At 43.0% G+C, this 22,805-nt stretch overlaps 1 protein-coding gene across 3 annotated transcripts in view; it reads right to left on the bottom strand.

Moving 5' to 3' along the window:
• The window catches only part of isoc2 (isochorismatase domain containing 2), a 30,659-nt gene that overhangs the window by 6,427 nt on the left and 1,427 nt on the right, over positions 1–22,805 (bottom strand). For 2 of the 3 annotated variants that reach the window (XM_028821610.2, XM_028821608.2), the window contains exons 2-3: positions 3,112–3,313; positions 2,805–3,017 (exon numbers count right to left, since the gene is read on the bottom strand). In XM_028821610.2, coding sequence (XP_028677443.2) covers positions 2,805–3,017; positions 3,112–3,246 — 348 coding nt within the window. In that variant the 5' untranslated portion in view covers positions 3,247–3,313. Of the gene's footprint in view, positions 1–2,804; positions 3,018–3,111; positions 3,314–8,612; positions 8,637–22,805 lie in introns of those variants that run through there. The other variant, XM_051919836.1, reaches the window with a different exon arrangement.

Here is a 22,805-nt window from a genome sequence, read left to right as displayed (position 1 = left end):
GGACATTAGAGGGTCAGCTCAGGTTGGACGGTTGGGAGACAAAGTCAGAGAGGCGAGATTATGTCGGTTTGGACATGTGCAGAGGAGAGATGTTGGGTATATTGGGAGAAGGATGTTAAAGATAGAGCTGCCAGGAAATAGGAGAAGAGGAAGGCCTAAAAGAAGGTTCATGGATGTGGTGAGAGAGGACATGCAGGTGATGGGTGTAACAGAAGAAGATGACGAGGACAGGAAGATATGGAAGAAGATGATCTGCTGTGGCGACCCCTAACGGGAGCAACCAAAAGATGAAAATGATGATAGATAGATAGATAGATAGATTGAGTAACAGGTAGTTTGGAAGAGAGGTAAAGTAGCGAGTGCAGACAGGGTGGAGTGGGTGGAGAAGAGTGTCAGGAGTAATTTGTGACAGATGGGTATCAGCAAGAGTGAAAGGGAAGGTCTACAGGACGGTAGTGAGACCAGCTATGTTATATGGGTTGGAGACGGTGGCACTGACCACAAAGCAAGAGACAGAGCTGGAGGTGGCAGAGTTAAAGATACTAAGATTTGCATTGGGTGTGACGAGGATGGACAGGATTAGAAATGAGGACATTAGAGGGTCAGCTCAGGTTGGACGGTTGGGAGACAAAGTCAGAGAGGCGAGATTACGTCGGTTTGGACATGTGCAGAGGAGAGATGTTGGGTATATTGGGAGAAGGATGTTAAAGATAGAGCTGCCAGGAAAGAGGAGAAGAGGAAGGCCTAAGACAGCGGTTCTCAAACTGTGGGGCGTAAATGTTGCCATATGTGGCGTACTTTCACTATTTGTAGGTAAATTTTAAACTTGTAGCAGTGTATCGGCAGCAAAAATATAGGAATAAATTTTATTAGGGTTTCAAAAAAACGTTAGGGGGGCGCGATTAAAACTGTTATGAAAACTTGGGTCGCAAATACTTAAAGGTTGAGAAACGCTGGCCTAAGAGAAGGTTTATGGCTGTGGTGAGAGAAGACATGCAGGTGATGGATGTAACAGAGCAACACGCAGAGGATAGAAAGATATGGAAGAAGATGATCCGCTGTGGCAACCCCTAATGGGAGTGACTGAAAGACGAAAATGATGATAGATAGATAGATAGATGATAGATAGATAGATAGATAGATAGATAGATAGATAGATAGATAGATAGATAGATAGATAGATAGATAGATAGATAGATAGATAGATAGATAGATAGATAGATAGATAGATAGATAGATAGATAGATAGATAGATTAACAGGTAGTTTGTAAGAGAGTTGAAGAAGAGAGTGCGGGCAAGGTGGAGTGGGTGGAGAAGAGTGTCAGGAGTGATTTGTGACAGATGGATATCAGCAAGAGTGAAAGGGAAGGTCTACAGGACGGTGGTGAGACCAGCTATGTTATATGGGCTGGAGACGGTGGCACTGACCAGAAAGCAGGAGACAGAGCTGGAGGTGGCAGAGCTAAAGATGCTAAGATTTACATTGGGTGTGACAAGAATGGACAGGATTAGGAATGAGGAAATTAGAGGGTCAGCTCAAGTTGGACGGTTGGGAGACAAAGTCAGAGAGGCGAGATTGCGTTGGCCTGGACATGTGCAGAGGAGAGATGCTGAGTATATTGGGAGAAGGATGTTAATGATAGAGCTGCCAGGAAAGAGGAGAAGAGGAAGGCCTAAGAGAAGGTTTATGGATGTGGTGAGAGAGGACATGCAGGTGATGGGTGTAACAGAACAAGATGACGAGGACAGGAAGATATGGAACAAGATGATCTGCTGTGGCGACCCCTAACGGGAGCAACCAAAAGATGAAAATGATGATAGATAGATAGATAGATAGATAGATAGATAGATAGATAGATAGATAGATAGATAGATAGATAGATAGATAGATAGATAGATAGATAGATAGATAGATAGAGTAACAGGTAGTTTGGAAGAGAGGTAAAGAAGAGAGTGCAGACAGGGTGGAGTGGGTGGAGAAGAGTGTCAGGAGTGATTTGTGACAGACAGGAATCAGCAAGAGTGAAAGGGAAGGTCTACAGGACGGTAGTGAGACCAGCTATGTTATATGGGATGGAGACGTTGGCACTGACCAGAAAGTAGGAGAAAGAGCTGGAGGTGGCAGAGTTAAAGATGCTAAGATTTGCATTGGGTGTGACGAGGATGGACAGGATTAGAAATGAGGACATTAGAGGGTCAGCTCAAGTTGGACGGTTGGGAGACAGTCAGAGAGGCGAGATTGTGTTGGTTTGGACATGTACAGAGGAGAGATGCTGGGTATATTGGGAGAAGGATGTTAAAGACAGAGCTGCCAGGAAAGAGGAGAAGAGGAAGGCCTGAGAGAAGGTTTATGGATGTGGTGAGAGAGGACATGCAGGTGATGGGTGTAACAGAACAAGATGATGAGGACTGGACGAGATGGAAGAAGATGATCTGCTGTGGCAACCCCTAACGGCAGCAGCCGAAAGAAGAAGAAGAAGAAGAAGATTGTATAGGGTCTTCCCCTCCCATAGTCCTTATCTTAACCAACTTTGTTTTTAGGCCCTAATCTTAAGTAGTTGTCCTTAGGGCTTTTCCTTAACCCTGGCCATTGGGTAACCCTAGTGTTTAGTAAATGTTATGCTATTGTCTAGTGTCTTCTCTTCCTCAGTCCTTAGCTTAACCTTTTTTACTTTTTAGGGCCCTTATGTTAATAATTTATTGATAGGGCTACTTTTTAGTTTTTGCTTTACTTTAACCCCGGTGTCCTCAACCTTATGCACTAGGGCTAATGTATGTATTGTTTTTCTTTGTTAACCCTCACCGCAATGCACGCCTGGGCCTCGATTCCACACAGGATTGCTCTTTTGAGATCTGGAACACGGCTCAACTCTGCTTCAACCTCAGGAGTCAACATTGAGAAAGTGGTCTTGGAGAAAGTCGGAACGCCTTGTGCCCCAAGCTCAGGCACGGTTGGACCAAGACCTCGAGGGTACTGTTCAGTTGCTAGATGAGGAAGCCCCAGTATTCGAAAAGCCTGCAATAGACCCCCCCCCCCAAAAAAAAATGAAGAATTATATCAGTGGTGCATAGGCAGTAAAATAAAAAGAGAGATGGGCAGATTCTCCTACCTGCAGAAGCCTCGCTGCGTTGGACACAATCTCTCCAAAGTGGACAATGTTTGGGCGGAACTTCTCCTGCATATCACAGAGAAGGAGGACGGTACCCCGCATCGAAAGTCTTCCAATCTTTGATGGAGCAGACATGTTTGGCTGAAGTTGTCTTCGCTTTGGGTGTACCGGCCAATAATGTGACAAGCGAACAATGGGTCACCTTATAAAAGTAAATGACATGACATGATAAGAGAAGGCGATTTGCCGATTTCAGTTTGTTCTAACCTGCTTAATCCAGACCAGAATCTGGGGTGGGAGCCTATCACTGGGGGCAAGGCAGGAACAAACCCTGAAGAGGGTGCCAGTCCATCGCACTGCCTGGTCTTTCACGCATTTGGACATATGCCCACCACACTTTAAAATATGTAAGTAAATGGCACAAAGTAAAACGCTCATATAGGCCTCCATCCTTAACTCTTCTTGAATGCAACTTTATGGTGCCCATCCTTAGTCAAATGTCTGACAACGAGGACCAAGAAGCACAACCTAATCTGTAACCCTTCCTTTCTTCTGTCTGTCGGTCTTATCGATTTCAAAGCCACCAGACAATTACTGTGTTTCGATTGGCACTGTCACCCCACTTGCTGTGCCATGTGAAAGAAATAATGAAATAAATGCATCCAAGAGCAAACAGTTCCAGACATGAGGCTTGAAAAAGGTTTGACTTAACACAATAAAATATAAAAGGGTTACTTCAATGAAATGAAACCTGGAAACTTGAAAGAACTGCACCGATTTCCTAAGAACTTGTTTTTTTTTGTAGTACAAGATCTTTGCTCCAGGCATTTTTTTAGTTACCGCATATACTAGCGGATAAGTTCTCCCGTGGATAAGCCGGGGCTTGATTTTACTGTATAATTTCTGGTATTTTATAATGTCAGTCATTTAAGTCGAATGCAGGAAACTCACACTATTGGTCCAAGAGATTCTGATATGCTAACGCCCACCTGAGAGAGTAACCACGGAGCACACGGCCTTTATTTTCTCTGTATTGTGCCTACGTGACCACACGGTAAGACCCGAACTATTCCGAAGCGACGTTTGCACTGATTTGTGTTTTTCGTATCTCACACCCTCATACGCATTTATCGTAAGAGCATCCCTTATCTACGAAGGAGCGTTCGATCAGAAGAAAATATGAACCTGGTTTTAAATTAAAAGTCATTGAAGCGGCGAAAGAAAGTGGTAACTGCGGTTTTGAATGGGCATATAAGTCGGGGTTTGATTTTATGGTCGATTTTTCAGGTTTCAAGACCCGACTTATAATGTGAGTGTATACCAGCGTTTCTCAACCTTTAAGTATTTGCAACCCGAGTTTTCATAACAGTTTTAATCGCGCCCTCCCTAATGTTTTTTTGAAAGGAGCCCACTAATACCAATTTGTTCTTTTTTAATTAATGATATATCATAGATACATATTTTATTATACCTACTTAACTTTTATTGACATTTATCTAACTCTATATTTATTTTTCTAGTATCAGAATGTTGTTTAAGTTAATTTGTTTTGGTTTCAATAGATGTATTTTTCATATTTTTGATTCTTATTTTTCTTTTTATAACATCTTCACGCCCCCCTAGGGGGACCCGCCCCACAGATTGAGAACCACTGGTATATACGGTTACGGTGTTTTGGGTCATTGTCTTGTTGGAATATCCAACCCCTGCGTAACTTCAACTTTGTGACTGATGCTTGAACATTATCCTGAAGAATTTGTTGATATTGGGTTGAATTCATCCGACCCTCGACTTTAACAAGGGCCCCAGTCCCTGAACTAGCCACACAGCTCCACAGCATGATGGAACCTCCTCCAAATTTGACAGTAGGTGGCAGGTGTTTTTCTTGGAATGCAGTGTTCTTCTTCCGCCATGCAAAGCGCTTTTTGTTATGAATAAATAACTCAATTTGTGTCTCATCAGTCCAAAGCAGTTTGTTCCAAAATGAATCTGGCTTGTCTAAATGAGCATTGGCATACAACAAGTGACTCTGTTTGTGGCGTGAGTGCAGAAAGGACTTCTTGCTCATCACCCTGCCATACAGATGTTCTTTGTGCAAATTGCGCTGAATTGTAGAATGATGTCCAGATACACCATCTGCAGCGAGATGTTCTTGCAGGTCTTTGGAGGTGATCTGTGGGTTGTCTGTAACCATTCTCACAATCCTGCTCATATGCCGCTCCTGTATTTTTCTTGGCCTGCCAGACCTGCTGGGTTTAACAGCAACTGTGCCTGTGGCCTTCCATTTCCTGATTCCATTCCTTACAGTTACAGAAACTGACAGTTTAAACCTCTGAGATGGATTTTTGTAGCCTTTCAACAATCTTTGTTTTCAGATCTTTTGAGAGTTGCTTTGAGGATCCCATGCTGTCACTCTTCAGAGGAGAGTCAAAAGGGCAGCACAACTTGTAATTGACCACCTTAAATACCTTTATATCTCATGATTGGACACACCTGTCTATGAAGTTCAAGGCTTAACAAGCTCATAAACCAATTTGGTGTTGTAAGTAATCAGCATTGAGCAGTGACAGGCATTCAAATCAGCACAATGACAAGGGGACCCACATTTGTGCTCAGCCAGTTTTTCACATTTGATTTAATTTCATACAACTAAATACTGCTTGACTAAAAATCTTTGTTCGGAAAACACCGCAGTACTCAGATGTTCCTAGGAAATGAAAGACATACCACTGTTATCTTTATTGTTGAAAGGAGAGTCAATTATTATGCAGGCTGAGAGGAGTTCCCAAACGTTTTCATATGACTGTAAATGTAGAAGAGAAGGTGGGGAGAAGTTCTAAAGTATAATACCTTATAAACAGTGGTAAGTCTGGGAGATTTGAGGCATTCTGACAAAGACTACATATTAATAACACAAAAGGGGAAAGTAGAGTAATATATTTCTCTACCAAGACAAAACACATACGTTGAGTAGCAGCAAGAGAACATCTAAAGAAGCAAAACCGCAGCAGAGCAGCCATAAGGAGTGAAGCTCATTTCTTCCACAGCCTATTTGTTGTAAACCTTTCCAGTCTGCCATTTGGGAGGTGGGAATTTCCCCTTCAGCATTAAGTTGTATTTATTTATTATCCGTATTAAGAACATATACGTATTCCATTCATGATTTGGTGGGGGGGGGGGGGGGGTCCAGTGCTTATCCAAGGTCTGGATGAATAGGACACACTCACTTCCACAAGGCCATTAGAGTTAAAAAGTGAGCAGGAGGTGGAAGCTGAAAAAGAACGCTTGGGGATTTAAATTCCAGCAGCTCAGGGCCTGCCATCGCATTGATTACGACTGCCCTAAATGAATATATAATGAGGTTTATGCTTTATTTCCACACTAATCTGTAAATGACATGCAGAACACTCTTTCAGTTTGAATGAGTCACAGAGTGTGAGGCCCTGCAAGGGACTGGCACCCCGTTACAATGCTGTGGGAATGGACTCTGGTCCTACAACACTTACAGTGGTGTGAAAAACTATTTGCCCCCTTCCTGATTTCTTATTCTTTTGCATGTTTGTCACACAAAATGTTTCTGATCATCAAACACATTTAACCATTAGTCAAATATAACACAAGTAAACACAAAATGCAGTTTGTAAATGGTGGTTTTTATTATTTAGGGAGAAAAAAAAATCCAAACCTACATGGCCCTGTGTGAAAAAGTAATTGCCCCCTGAACCTAATAACTGGTTGGCCACCCTTAGCAGCAATAACTGCAATCAAGCGTTTGCGATAACTTGCAATGAGTCTATTACAGCGCTCTGGAGGAATTTTGGCCCACTCATCTTTGCAAAATTGTTGTAATTCAGCTTTATTTGAGGGTTTTCTAGCATGAACCGCCTTTTTAAGGTCATGCCATAGCATCTCAATTGGATTCAGGTCAGGACTTTGACTAGGCCACTCCAAAGTCTTCATTTTGTTTTTCTTCAGCCATTCAGAGGTGGATTTGCTGGTGTGTTTTGGGTCATTGTCCTGTTGCAGCACCCAAGATCGCTTCAGCTTGAGTTGACGAACAGATGGCCGGACATTCTCCTTCAGGATTTTTTGGTAGACAGTAGAATTCATGGTTCCATCTATCACAGCAAGCCTTCCAGGTCCTGAAGCAGCAAAACAACCCCAGACCATCACACTACCACCACCATATTTTACTGTTGGTATGATGTTCTTTTTCTGAAATGCTGTGTTCCTTTTACGCCAGATGTAACGGGACATTTGCCTTCCAAAAAGTTCAACTTTTGTCTCATCAGTCCACAAGGTATTTTCCCAAAAGTCTTGGCAATCATTGAGATGTTTCTTAGCAAAATTGAGACGAGCCCTAATGTTCTTTTTGCTTAACAGTGGTTTGCGTCTTGGAAATCTGCCATGCAGGCCGTTTTTGCCCAGTCTCTTTCTTATGGTGGAGTCGTGAACACTGACCTTAATTGAGGCAAGTGAGGCCTGCAGTTCTTTAGACGTTGTCCTGGGGTCTTTTGTGACCTCTCGGATGAGTCGTCTCTGCGCTCTTGGGGTAATTTTGGTCGGCCGGCCACTCCTGGGAAGGTTCACCACTGTTCCATGTTTTTGCCATTTGTGGATAATGGCTCTCACTGTGGTTCGCTGGAGTCCCAAAGCTTTAGAAATGGCTTTATAACCTTTACCAGACTGATAGATCTCAATTACTTCTGTTCTCATTTGTTCCTGAATTTCTTTGGATCTTGGCATGATGTCTAGCTTTTGAGGTGCTTTTGGTCTACTTCTCTGTGTCAGGCAGCTCCTATTTAAGTGATTTCTTGATTGAAACAGGTGTGGCAGTAATCAGGCCTGGGGGTGGCTACGGAAATTGAACTCAGGTGTGATACACCACAGTTAGGTTATTTTTTAACAAGGGGGCAATTACTTTTTCACACAGGGCCATGTAGGTTTGGATTTTTTTTCTCCCTAAATAATAAAAACCACCATTTAAAAACTGCATTTTGTGTTTACTTGTGTTATATTTGACTAATGGTTAAATGTGTTTGATGATCAGAAACATTTTGTGTGACAAACATGCAAAAGAATAAGAAATCAGGAAGGGGGCAAATAGTTTTTCACACCACTGTAAGTGGACCAGGAGGGTTCAATGCTCAATACGTAAAAGCGTACGAGGATAAAAAGTGCAAACCATGAAAGTCACCACATATGCACAAGATGGAGTAGTTGTTTAAAACAAACAATTTGAAGGCTTACCCGAGTCAGAAATTCCATGTGCATCTGTTAAACATGACAAATGGTAAGTTCTAGTTTCCCGCCCCCACAGTATCTGCACATTTAATTAATGCAGCAAAATCTGTGAAAAGCTCAAGCAACACATTTTAAGAGATGTCTGGAGACGGCTTTCTAGATGTACAGTAAACTGAACTGCTTACATCTACTGCAATGGACCCCACAGCACCCAGTCCAACATATATATTTTTTTTAGGGTTATATAATAAACATACTCAGTCGGAGTTAGGTGTGCCTGTGATGGTCTGGTGCCCTGTCCAGGGATGGTTCCATCTTGTACCCAGTCATTCTGGGTTAGGCATTGGCTCCCTGCCACTCTGAAATGGATAAACAAGTTAGAAAAGTAGATGGGTGCAGGGTGGGTTGATTGAAGCTTTTTTGGGTTCCTCACTCCCAACATTACCCCTTTTCCTGTGTGTGGGCTGGTGGGGGGAGGGGGTCTTCCACTGATCTGGGCACCCAATGATGTCTTAGCCTACTTATGCTAGGAAATAACTGCAGATGGATGAAATCTAAATGGTCTTATGAAATATAAAGGTATGGGTCGGAGATGAGCACAGGTCCCTTGGGGCTCCCTCCTGTGGCGCCGCTTACGATTCCACGCTGTGTTAAGGGTACTCCAGTAGTGGCCAACAGTTGTGGCAGTGACACAAATGTTGTGTTTTGCAAAATTTGCGGTGTCACACACATGCGATTAGGAAGGCAGTCAAAAAGCCTAAAGGTGAGTGAAACATCACAAGTTGAAGGGTTGTCACATGGTACTTACCGGAATCTCTTCTCTCAACAGAAAAACCAAGGAAAAATAAACATCAACATTTCCAGTTTTCAAAATGGCCACCACGATGCCACTTCCGGTCACATGAGCCGACGTCACTTCCAACATTTACAAAGGACATCACTTCCGGTTTTCATCAAACGATGTTGTTTCCGCTTCCTGTTGCAACGTCACCTCCTGCCAACCATTTCCTATTCCCATAATACAACTGTACAAAAACGCCATTTTGTAATATAAGCATCATCAAATGTTACCTCTTTGGTTTGTTTTGATCATTTATTTTGCTACTTTGTGTCGGGGACGGTCCCCAACACTTTGTGTTGTGAACTCTTCGTTCTTTATTTGAAGATTCTTTCACAGCGGCTTCCGTTTTTGTGGTGGTGATTTACGTTGTTTTTATATTATTGTGCAGAGAGATCAGAGGCATATGGATTCATTGCATAAAAAGTCCACTTTATCACAAAAACCCATTTTTACTTCTTTTGGCCCTGGCACAAAATGATCAGCTAAAAGTGTCCAGTGAGTGCCAGGCTCGTCTCCTCCTGAGAAGTCAGCTACAGAATCAAGTTGCCCACCAAGGCGGAGCTCACTCAGTGTTGGCACCAGGTGGGTGTGAGTGAGGCAAAGACTTTAGGACAATGGCCTTGCGTCAAGAAGGGCATCAAAGAAGCCCCATCAAGGACAGACTGAAATTCTGCAGAAAGTACAAGGACTGGACAGCAGAAGACCGGTGCAAAGTTATTTTTCCGGATGAATCCTCCTTCCGACTCTTTGGGTCATCTGGAGAAGGAAAAGGTGAATGCTACCGTGAGTCTTGTGTCACTGTGCCAACAGTGAAGCATCCTGAGACAATCCATGTGTGGGGCTGCTTCTCATCCAAGGCAGTGAGCCCACTCATAATTCTGCCCAAGAACACTGCCATAAATAAAAAATGGCGTGAAAACGTCCTCTGAGCTCAACTTTTCCTAACAATCCAGGCGTAATTTGGTGACGATGATCTGTGTATTTTCCAGCTTGATGGAGCACCATGTCACAAGACAAAAGTGACAATGAAGTATCTCGGAGATCACAACATTGAAAGTATGGACCTGTGGCCAGGAAACTCCCCAGATCTTAATCCCATTGAGAAACTGTGGTCAGGATGTGGGTGGACAAGCAAAAGCCCTCCAAATTGTGATCAACTCCAAGCACTAAAAAGGCAAGAATGGATCAGCATCAGTCAAGATTTGGTCCAGAAGCCGATATCCAGCATGGCAGAGCGGAGTGTAGAGGTTATGAAGAAGAAGGGTCAGCACTGCCATATTGACTCTTTACATAAATTCGATGTATTTGCCAATAAAAGCCTTTGAAACGTGTAGATTGATAAAAATTGTTCATCAGTATACCATAGAAGCGTAACAAAAAATAATCTTCGGTGGCCATTTTTAAATGTTTGTTATACTGAATTTGCACTTTGTTAAAACAAAACTTATTTAGCATGATGTTGTGAATTTCCCATTGGGATTAATAAAGTATCTATCTATCTATCTATCTATCTATCTATCTATCTATCTATCTATCTATCTATCTATCTATCTATCTATCTATCTATCTATCTATCTATCTATCTATCTATCTATAAACGTTTGTCCAGGCCCATAAAAAGTATTTGTCTTCTTAAAACTTCATTACTTTGGTATTCGTTATTAACGGTATTTGACCCTGTATTTGTAGTTGGAGGTGTACAGAATGAAGAGAAAAGGTATCGTTCAATAAGGGCGCACACAAAAAGGCGAGCTTCAAAAGGGTGACCTCAATTGAGCGCGGCGAATAAAGGCGTTCGTAGATAATTTAGATAATAATAGATAGATAATAATAGTAGATAATAATAAAATATCTACGTGGCATTGCACATACTGTAATCTACAGCTTCAAGTGTAACACAACAATGAGTAAGAGCAGAAAACAACGAAATATAGAGAGCTTTAGAAATAGTTTGTTAGAAGTTCATGCATTAATTAATTGGATGTTTTAATATTCTTGCTTTCGCCTTTTTATACGTGCAGTCATTGCCTTTATCTAATAAATTTTCAGTAATAATTTTGTTGCGTTTGCCTTTATTCGCTGCGCCCAATTGAGGTCGCCCTTTTGAAGCTCGCCTTTTTGTGCGCGCCCTTATTGAACAGAACCAAGAGAAAAGGTCTAGTGCTGCTCACAACCTGCATATCTCCGAGTTTACCCCTTACAGGGGTGACTGGATGATACTGAAGCCACTGGAGAATTCAAATGGTCTCAAACCACCATCAGCACTCCAACCACTCTCCTGTTTAGTTGTTATTGAGGCCCATTAGTTAATTCTCTGGCTTCTTAGTCTTCTCATTCTGCTACACCAGTCACTTGTAAAACTGAGTGTCTTTTTGCAAAAATCACCATTCAAATGTTCTGCTAATCACAGACCTTCACTTTTTTCTTTTCAGGTATTTCATTGAGACATATTGTATAAAAGAAGTACAGCAGTAAATAGGATATACCACCTGCACTTCAGAAGCGGTCATCCACCTGATGCAAAGCATGTTCAGGCCTAATCAAGCTCAATCCTGTGGGGAACTGCGGATGGTTCCAGAGCCATGGACTGCAGCACTTCTGCCACACTAGGAAGTGCTGCTGGAACAGGAACCAGGTGCACTCGGAGTGCTTCTGGGTGCCCATGCAGGAACACGCCAGGAAGTGCTGCAGGAAGGCCATCAGGGAGCACCTGGAGCACATCCGAGTGCAGTAGAAAAGGAGCCGCCTCACTCCATTCAGAGAGCTGGAGTCAGGAGGTGGTGGACACAGCTTGTGTGTGGTGCAGTGAAGGCAGCAAGAAAGAAAGAAAGAAAGAAAGAAAGAAAGAAAGAAAGAAAGAAAGAAAGAAAGAAAGAAAGAAAGAAAGAAAGAAAGAAAGAAAGAAAGAAAGAAATTTGTGCACTGTGCTGTGCATAGGAGAAAAGAAAAATAAAGAGTGTGTGTTCTGGACATTGTGGGTCTGCGTCTCTGTCTGTAGCTGGGCTGATCTTTCCACACTCAATAGGAATACTAGCTTTATTAACTCAATTATTGTAAATAATACAATAAATTCTGTATATACTTGTGTATAAATCGGGTCTTGAAACCCAAAAAATCAATCATAAAATCAGACCCCGACTTCTATGCCCGTTTAAAAATGTGACACTTTTTTCTTTTTTGTTACATCTTCTTGCCTCCTCCAATCTCTCATCAGTTTCTCAGACCCATCAAATTTTGTTGCAGCAGCACAGTTACCAATTTCTTTTGTCACTTCTATGACTTTTAATTTAAAACCAGCTTCATATTTTCTTCTGATCGAATGCTCCATCGTAGATAAGGGATACTCTTACGATAAAGGTGTATGAGGGTGTGAGAAAATATAAACACTGCTGGCCTTCCCCCTTAGGTTCACATGAGAACCTCAGAGATGTTAATACCAAGAAATTTAAAATATCCATCCATCCCGCTATATCTTAACACAGGATCACAGGGGTCTGCTGGAGCCAATCTCATCCAGCACAGGGTGAAAGGCAGAAACAAACCCCAGGCAGGTTGCCAGCCCAACGCAGGGCACATACACACACACCCAGCACACACACACACAATTTAGGATCACCAATGCACTTAACCTGCATATCTTTGGACTGTGGGAGGAAACCCACGCAGACACGAGGAGAACATGCAAACTCCACGCAGGGAGGACCCGAAAAGCGAATCCAGGTCTCCTTACTGCGAGGCAGCAGCACTACCACTGTGCCACCATGCCACCCTCAAGCAGACCTATCAGTTATTATCTGTGCTACCCATCCAAGACAAATTCAAATCTAAACCTGAAAAATCAATCAGAAAATCAGACCCGACTTATACGTCTGTTCAAAAATGCGACACTTAAATTTTTTTTTTTTAACATTATCTTGCTTCTTCCAATCTTGCACCAGTTTCACAGACACATCCAACTTTGTTGGAGCAGTGCAGTTACCAGTTTGTTTTTATTTATTTATTTTTAAAATTTTATTGATTTTATTGTAATTATTCCATACAAATAGATCAATTTTTACAAAAAATAGGATTGAAAACAAATCAACCCCCACCCCTGAGAAAGAGAGCATGGCCAACGGAGTAAAACTTAAAGCTAGTAAAAATAAATAAATTGATGAGTTTAATAGGCGGATAAAGGAAGAGAATCTATTTCCTCAGCGCTTTAAAAGCTTATTCTAAAATATTATTGATCAGATCCTGCCAGGTTTTGAAAAAGTTGTGCACAGATCCTCTAAGTGAGAATTTGATTTTTTCCAATTTCAAATAATATAAAACATCAGTTACCCACTGACTTAAAAGAGGAGAGTTAGGATTCTTCCAGTTTAGCAAAATAAGTCTGCGCACCAATAGTGTAATAATAATAATAATAATAATAATAATAATGCATTTTATTTATAGGGGCACTTTACATTAGCAGTAAATCTTAAAGTGCAAATTAGGGTTAGGGTTAGGGTTAGTGAAGTGAAGGCAATCACAGTTTGTTTGTCCTTCTCCACTGTAAGCCCCTCTGTGAGCCCACCAGTCACAGCTGTTACTGGCTTAAGAGGGATTGGGACACCAAGGGTGACTGAAAGGCGCTTAAAAACTTTGGTCCAGAATGATGTTAATTTGGTGTAGGCCCAAAACATGTGACCCAGTGAGGCTGGGACTTGATTACAGCGTTCGCAGGTTGGATCTCGCCCTGGAAACATTTTGGACAGTTTTAAGCGAGACAGATGTGCTCGATATATAATTTTGAGTTGAATAATTGTATGCTTTGCACATATGGAGCTTGAGTGAAATCTCTGCATTGCTACCTTCCACTCCTGTTCTGATAGGTTGATCAGTTACCAATTTCTTTCGCCGCTTCAACGACTTTTAATTTAAAACCAGCTACATATTTTCTTCTGATCGAACGCTCCATCGTAGATAAGGGATGCTCTTACGATAAAGGTGTATGAGGGTGTGAGATACAAAAAACACAAAACAGTGCAAACGTTGCTTCAGAATAGCTCGGGTATTACCGTGTGGTCAACGTAAGCACAATACATAGAAAATAAAGGCCGTGTGCTCCGTGGTTCCTCTCTCAGGTGGGCGTTAGCATATCGTAATCCCTTGTACCAATAGCGTGAGTTTTCCGCATTCGATTTATACGACCGACATTATAAAATACCAGAAATTATACAGTAAAATCAAGGCCCGACTTATTCGCAGGAGAACTTAAACACGACTATATACAGTACATACACACAAGAATAAACTCTGTGTTTTGCATACTCACAACTGAAAAGCTACTTTTGCCCACCCCTGCGTATGGTTGACACGGCAACAAAAGTCTTTGACTTAACCCTGGCCTTGCTGACATCCCAAGAACCCTGATATTCATGTCTTGTGGATCATCCGTTGACTTTAGTGGCACCCATTTCTGCGGAACTCACTTTCCATCTATCTGTGTGTGAAAACGGTGAAAATGGTCAGCAAGCCTGCACTTTTTAATAATCTTCAGATCGTAAACAGCTGCTTTGATCATTTTCTGCAGGTAATCCTTACCACCCAATGCATATTTCTTTTGGTTATTTGGCCGTTTATGTGATTGACGAATTTATTTTATAACACTGTTTAAGGGCAAGAACCTTACAAGCTGCTACTCGGGGTCCTTGCACGTTACGTCCCGCCGCTCACCGTGAAATGTTACAGCTAACCCTAACCCTAACCTAATGAGAGGCAGACTTCACACTGCCTCAGTGAGTGCTGGTAACTTTGAATGATTGGTACAGTTTTATACAGGCTTTGTTATTTTACAAATATAGAAAGCAAGCAGTAGTAGTTGGGTCATAAGAAGTTAGTTATTCTACTGTATATAAGAAGGTAAAGTAGTAAAAACCACAGATCATGGCAGCGCAGTGTGGCGACGTGTTGTGTGTTCATCAGCACATGCAAGTTAAGAATTTCACTGTACTCTGCATATGGAAAAATTTCCGACTCCATGACCTTATCTCTCTCCCCCCGGGTCTATCTGTAAGACTCCATGAAGTTCCGTCCCCTTTCCATCCCACTCTCCAGGTCCGCTGTGCCCCCATTTCATTCTTTTATAGCCGACTCTTCTGCGCCTACTGTACTAATGCGGACTCTGCTGTGCTCTCCATCAATTCTTACTGCCAGTCAACTCCCACGTATGTTCAGCGCATTATGTTTCTTTCTGATTTCATGTCAGAACATCAGCAGGCTGCACTCCTTATATATGAAATTACTGATGTGGGTTGAATACTTTTTCATGATGTCAGCTTTCTCATGTTCTGAAAGCTCTTGCTATGCAAGTCTCTGCAAATGAATATTCCCCTGACGGCGAAGTCACCCCAAGTCTGTCTATGAACCCCACACATGTCCCTCTTTTGCATTTTTGGCATCTTATTCCATAATAAAAGTATAATTTCAAACCTGTCTTAAACTTGTAGCGGGGGGCACAAGGCTGGAAAAATTGTGGGACTGAGTGCTAGTCTAATTGGTGATGGCTTATTCCTACCTTTAATTCTGCCTGCACAGCCTCAGCCTTGACGGGCAGCTCTGGCCATTCACTCCTTTGTTTTATAGTCTACATTGACATCACATTTGCAGGCACCATCTTGTGTCTCCATATTACCCTGTGTGATGGACGGCCGGCGTTTCAGTCTTGAAACAGAAAGAAGGAGGAAGAGCAGGCTTTTTAGGACACTGCCTCCCCCTGGACACCAGATGGCAGCTCCCCTGGAGGAAAATGGTTCCCCGGATTCCCTCAGGGCATCATGGGACATGGAGTTCGTTTCCTCAGCCCTGTGGCGTGCTGTGGGTGCCGCCAGGGGGAGCTTACAAGGACCCTGGGGACTCTTACTATTATTATGACCCAGAAGTAGTTCGGAGGCACGAGGACGGAAGCCCGCAGTACTTCCGGGCTACTTGAGAAAGGATGATGTGGCGTTTGACCCAGAGAAGGAACACTTCCGGGCCATGAACTATTTAAAGGACTTTGGGAAACCCAGCAGCAGAGCTGGAGCTGCTGGGAGGAGTGGAGGATTGCGATTATTGTATTGATTATTCTTTATTATTATTGTTATTGGAGAATTGTGGAGTGTGCAGAGCTTTGTGCACTTTATTTGAAGAAATTCTTCTTGGTGCTTTTAAACGTGTGTCCTGGACGTCTGTCTGTGGGGTTTCACGGGGCAACAGTGCCTCTAGCGTCCATTCCTGTCATACAAGTTATATTTTATTGTACTCCATAGCTTCATAAGTTCATGTGGTGAGAGTTCGGTGAAATTCTTACTCTCAAGTGCTGATCAACTTGTAACACGTCGCCACTGCCCGGTGCCAAGATCGGCGAGTATGCCAACCTTACCTTGTAACTTCTGCCATTCTTAGCATAAGACTTTGGTCTTCCTAACCTCAAGTACTTTAAAATGTTATTCCTGTTTGCTTTATATAACTCCTTGGCACCATGCTGTGATGAAATGCAGTCAATCTCACACCCACCTAATCCAATTCTTACCTCATCACTACTAAGAGCAAGGCAGAATGCAGTCCAGGAAAGAGCGCCATTTCACTGTAAGGCCCACCTATGGACGCATTCACTTTCACACACACACACAAAGGACAGGACAGGGCAACATGCAAACTCCACACAGATAACAGCTGGGTGTTGGACTCAAACACTAACTGCTATGCCACCGTGTCACTCTGTTTGTGAAAGGCACTACATACAATGATTCTTACAATGTCGTCACCTTAGATGTGGCACTCTTGTTTGTTACACACAGGGTCTTCCAATTTGGCCATCTGACATGTCTTCTCTCCTTTCTTCCTCTTAAGAAAAAAAGTTCAGCGCTTGGCCTGATTTATATAAGTAACAGCCAGAATCAGATGACATCATTTTCTAACCCACTTATTGCTGAACAGGGTTGTGGGGGGTGTTGGAGCCTATCCCAGCTAGCACAGGGTGCAAGGCAGGAGCAAACCCCTGGACAGGGTGCCAGTCCATCACAGGGTGAACTCTCACACACACACACACACACACACACCATCCACAGACTAAGGTCGAGTTCACCTAACTTGCATGTCTTTGGACTGTGGGATGAAAGCGGAGAGAAGCAGGTTTGGGCCCGGCCAGTACTCGGATGGGAGACCAACCAGGAAAAGTTTGGGTTGCTCCTGGAAGAGGTAATAATAATAATAATAATTCATTACATTTATATAGCGCTTTTCTCAGTACTCAAAGCGCTATCCACACAGGGAGGAACCGGGAAGCGAACCCACAATCTTCCACAGTCTCCTTACTGCAAAGCAGCAGCACTACCACTGTGCCACCTGTGAGGTGTTGGTTAGGCCATCAGGGGGCGCTTACCCTGTGGTTTGATTTTTGGATCCTAATGCCCCAGTGAAGTGCAGTGCAGTGCTGTTAAGATGGTGCCATCCTTTAGATGAGACATAAAACTGAGGTCCTGATTCTCTGTGGTCATAAAAAGATCCCTGGACATCCTACATAAAGAGTAGGGTGTATCCTGATGTTCAGGCTAATCTGGTCATTCTGGCCCCCTAATCACCCCCCTGTCTCTAACTGGCTATCTCTCTCTCACCACTTCACCACCTAACAGCTCACGTGTGGCGAGTGTACTGGCACTAAAATGGCTGCCGCCACATCATCACTGCACATGAGTGGTGGTTGAAGTGGCTCCCCACTCACTGAAGCGCTATATAAATGTAAAGAATTATTATTAAAATGTGATATGCTACTGTAAGACTAATTACTGTGCCACCATCCTGTATCTCTAAATACAAAAATGCTCAAACCTAAATTGCTATTTAGAAATTTTAAAAGGTGCTTTTAAAATTGCCTAAGGTGTGCTGTTATCTTGAGCCCAGTCTGGACGAGGAAGGCAAATGGCTACCCATAAACCTGTGCTGGTTAAAGTTAGAAAATGGTTTGAAGGATTTTTTTTTTTTAATTCTGTTCATCCAGATTTTAAAAACATCAGTAACCATCCATTTTCCAATGAGAGCCCCAATGCACCTGATGCTGTGAGCCTCCACTGGGAGCACTGGACCCAAGGTAGGCAGAGAATGGGAAGTCAGTGCGGACTCAGACACTCACAACGTACCCTAACAAATCTAGCACTTGTGGCAGACGACCAGGGACCTTGCCCCACCAGGATGCCCCTGTGATGGAAAGACCAGGGGGAGAGGACAGATTTGGAACAATATGTCCACCAGAACAAGAGAGGACACCACTGGCTCGAGACCACGGGCTTGGAGCTTGGAAGCACAACCCTATTGGGACCCGTGGTCACTGCCAGGGGGCACTTGAATGGTTCTGAAGCCCTGCCGGAGGAGAATCCGTTGTGCACCTGGAATACTTCCGGGTGCCCATGCAGCACTTCCGCCCCACCCGGGAGTGCTGCCAGAACAGGACAGAGCAGCACTTGGAGCACTTCCGGGTGCAATATAAAAGAGGCCGTCTCACTCCATTCAGGAAGCCAGAGTCGGGAAGTGGAGGACAAAGCTTGCAAGGAGAGGAGTGGAGATGGCAGAGAAGAGAGAGAAAGAAAGAGAAAGAAAGAAGGAACTGAGCAATTTGTGGGTGATTTCTAAGCATGAGCCTTCCTGCTTTTCCAGTTTTCAATCATGTATAAATTTGGCATTCTGGGACACAACCTGCAGTTCACTTGACTCCTGCCCTCTTGACTGGACGCACAAGAAGATACCAATCAACACCCGTTTGACTCCACGACAACAGAAACCACCACTGATCTCTCTAATTGTGTTAATTTTACTGGATACTAGCCAGCTTCACACATAGACCTGATCCGGAACAATAAACCATTTCTGAGGTACAGTTTATAGGGCATGCTGGTTCACAAATCCAGGTTCCTGGGGCCTCATGTATAAACGGTGCGGGCGCACAAAAATGTTGCGTAAGAACGTTTCCACATTCAAATTGCGATGTATAAAACTTAAACTTGGCATAAAGCCACGCACATTTCCACGGTAGCTCATACCCTGGCATACGCAAGTTCTCCGCTCAGTTTTGCAGACTGGTGGCATCCAGCGTCAAAGCAGTGCTACTGTTCCTGTGTGGTTACCTTTTCTTTTCTAGATCCACATTCCTGACGCAGCTTTATAAATACACTGAAATGAACCGCATATTGTTTATTAGTTTAATGCATCTGATTGTAATTAACCTGTAACAATATAATGGTCCACAGAATGGTCAAACTATTCCAAATACCATAACTGCTTTAGCGTTGTTACTCTCACTGCACCTTCTTCTTCTTCTTTCAGCTTCTCCCGTTAGGTGTTGCTACAGCGGATCATCTTTTTCCATTTTACTCTCATTGCACCACTCGGAGTATTTATATCACTGTATCTGAGTGTGAATCACAGCTCTACAGCAGCTGACTGGAAAGAGAATTATCGGTATACAGCATCAAGCACACGCTGCCTCAGCCACGCTGTCTATTTGAACTGCTCTCATACAACAAACGCTTCAGAGCCTTTCCTGTACAGACCTCGCGGTTCACAAACAGTTTCATCCCAAGAACTCTAAATGCACTCAATCAGTCCATCAAGTGCTCCTTGTAGGACTGTTTGTACTTATAAGTACAATCACCTCACTGTAAACTTGCGATACAGTTATAATATTGCACAACCTGAGCCACTTTATAAAGCGCGTATTTATATATGATGACGATATCATTTTTAAGATGAAATGCAGCAAAATATGTTTATTATATTATACAGATAAAACTTTAATTTTAAGTATACGGTGCTGCAGCGCTAGCGAGGAGCTGGAGCTCCACTCACGGATTGTTCCTGCATTGCGTTGTATTCTTGCTGTGCCTGGCGCGACACTGGAAGGATAGATGGATAGAATAATTAAACATGTACTACAAAGATATTTCAATGTTCCTTAAAAGTTTTGAAGAATCAGCGTTCTAAGCTTACAGATGGCTTAACGTCTATTACAGAGCTGATTGTGTGGCGATTGGTTACTTGGAGAAAGAAAAGTAAAGACAGGAATTAGGGGTTAGTACGTTTGAAAGAGACAGTACTGCTACAATAAAGTATTTCATCGAAGGTCGCGCATGGCGCAGCAAGCATCTTGCGTGAGATATGAACAATCACTGTGCCATCGTGTTCCCATGTTTAATAACATGCTTTAACTCCTATCATCATGAAAATGATATCACGTATACATCTCAGTATTTTAATTATTCAGAGAGCTGTAATATTATGAATGTAATGGATTCTTTGTCCTGTCAGAGGAAGAGAAAGCCCGTTTAAGAAGCAGGTAGTGATTCACACACATAGAGCACATAGAAGATCACATACAAAACAAAGCATTTAATGTGCTACTTTAGTTACAATGGGATTTGAGAAACTAAACATTAAACGATTTTAAGATAAAGTTTATGATGTTCTACTTTAAAGACAAAATAAACTATGTGATTAAAGTGGAAATTTCGAGATTAAAGTTGACATTTCGTGCTTTTTCCTCCACTGTGCCCCTATTTTTTTTTTCTCTGTACCCTAATAAGCTTTCATGTGACACTCAGACGGTGGGCTACGACTCGCCTTTTCACAGTGACTTTGATATGTGACAGCTCCTTTTTTATTTCGGGCACTGTGCAACTTTGTGAACTTGAGCTTTCGAGTTTCTCCGACACGCTATGTCACTCGATCAACTTCCTTTTATTGTTTATATCACTGTTTAAACCAACAAATGGTATGTTTTTCCTTTGCCTCCACTTGGTATTCGCTCAAATCCTTCTATTTTCCCCCGTGCTTTTCCCATTGTCTTTTCACAGAAGGCTGATCTTAAGGGCTATTTATATTGATTTGCATATTCAAAGAGGCGTAATTCTGGGAGGAGTTGGGGCGGGACAGCAGGTGCGTGCAGGTGCGTTACTTTTCACGCTGACCGGGATTTATGTAGCGGAAGAACGTGGAAGCTGGCGTTCGCACAGATTTATGCATCTGGATTTTTTTGTGTGTAAGCACATTTCCACTTTTGTGCTTACGTCATGTTTTAGTGTGGATTCTACGCAAGGCGTTATGCATGAGGCCACTGGGGGTCAAATCTTACACCAGGCAGTTGTCCATGTGTAGTCTGCACATTCTCTTTGGCGTTCCTCCCACATCCACAAAGAAGTCCTGGTTAAGTTAGGACCCAGTGTGACACGTGTGCGAGTGGGCCCTGCACTGGACTGATGTTCTGTCCAGGGACGTTTCCAGCCTTAAACCCAGTGCTACCAGGGGTAGGTCCACATGACCCCTAAATACATTAAAAGGGTTTATGACTGGGGATCACATGCCGGGTTCTCTCTGCATGAAGTTTGCATGTTGTCTCTGTGTCTGCGTGGGTCTCCTTCCACAGCCAAAAGCACGTAGACTAGGTGAATTACCAATGCTAAACTGGTGTGTGTGTTCAACCTGTGATGGACTGGTGGCCTGTCATAGTTTGTCCTGCCTTGTGCCCTATGATTGCTGGGATATGCTCCGCTGGATGAGCGGGTTAGGAAAATGGATGTCTGTTCTAGATTTGAAATAATTTTTTACTTACATATCACCTGCTCTGCATGCCATATTCGTTGTAATTGGACTGGTAGACGTACACTTAATTAAGGAAATACACATCAAATACCAACATGGAGAACAAAAAAATGTGATCTCAGTGATTTCATGGCATGATTGTTGGCGCCAGATAGGCTGGTTTGAGTGTTTCTGTAACTGCTAATCTCCTGGGATTTGCACATGCAACAGTCTTTAGAGTTTACTCAGATGGGTACGAAAAAACAAAAAACACTCAGTGAGAGGCAAGTTCTGTGGATGGAAACCCCTTGATGATGACAGAGGTCAGGCGAGGATGGCCAGGGTGGTTGAAGCTGACACAAAGGCCACGGTAACTCAGATAAACACTCTGTACCACTGTGGTGAGCAGAAAAGCATCTCAGAATGCACAGCATGTTGGAACTTAAGGTGTTAAGGGCTACAACAACAGAAGACCACGTCTGGGTCCTCTCCTGTCAGCCAAAAACAGAGATGAGGGTGCAGAGGGCACAGGCTCACCAACACTGGACAGTTGAAGACTAGCAAAAATGTAGTCTGGTCTGAAGTATCTCAATTTTTGCTGAGGCACACAGGTGGTGGGGTCAGAATTTGGCCCCAACAGCATGAACCTCTGCATCCAACCTGCCTTGTGTCAACATTCCCAGGATGATGGTGGTGGTGGTGATGGTCATGTGATGGTGTGGGGAATGTGTTCTTGGCACACTTTGGGCCTGTTAATGCTAATCAACAATGCTACAGCCTATTTGAGTATTGTTGCTGACCAAGCGCAGCCCTTCATGGCCACAATTGACCCATCTTCTAATGGCTACTTCCAGCATGACAATACACCATGTCACGAAGCAGAATGGCTTCATGAACATGACAATGAGCTCAGGGTTCCTCCGCAACCTTCCCAGTCACAAGATCTCGATCCAAAAGAACACCTTTGGGTTGTGGTAGAAGAGGAGATGCACAGCATGAACAGGCAGATGACAAATCTCACTTACAATCCTGTCAA

The sequence above is a fragment of the Erpetoichthys calabaricus genome, chromosome 16 (assembly GCF_900747795.2).
Source record: "Erpetoichthys calabaricus chromosome 16, fErpCal1.3, whole genome shotgun sequence".
Lineage (NCBI taxonomy): Eukaryota > Metazoa > Chordata > Cladistia > Polypteriformes > Polypteridae > Erpetoichthys > Erpetoichthys calabaricus.
The sequence above is the reverse complement of the archived record's forward strand: the minus strand, read 5'-3'. Positions and strand labels throughout refer to the sequence as shown.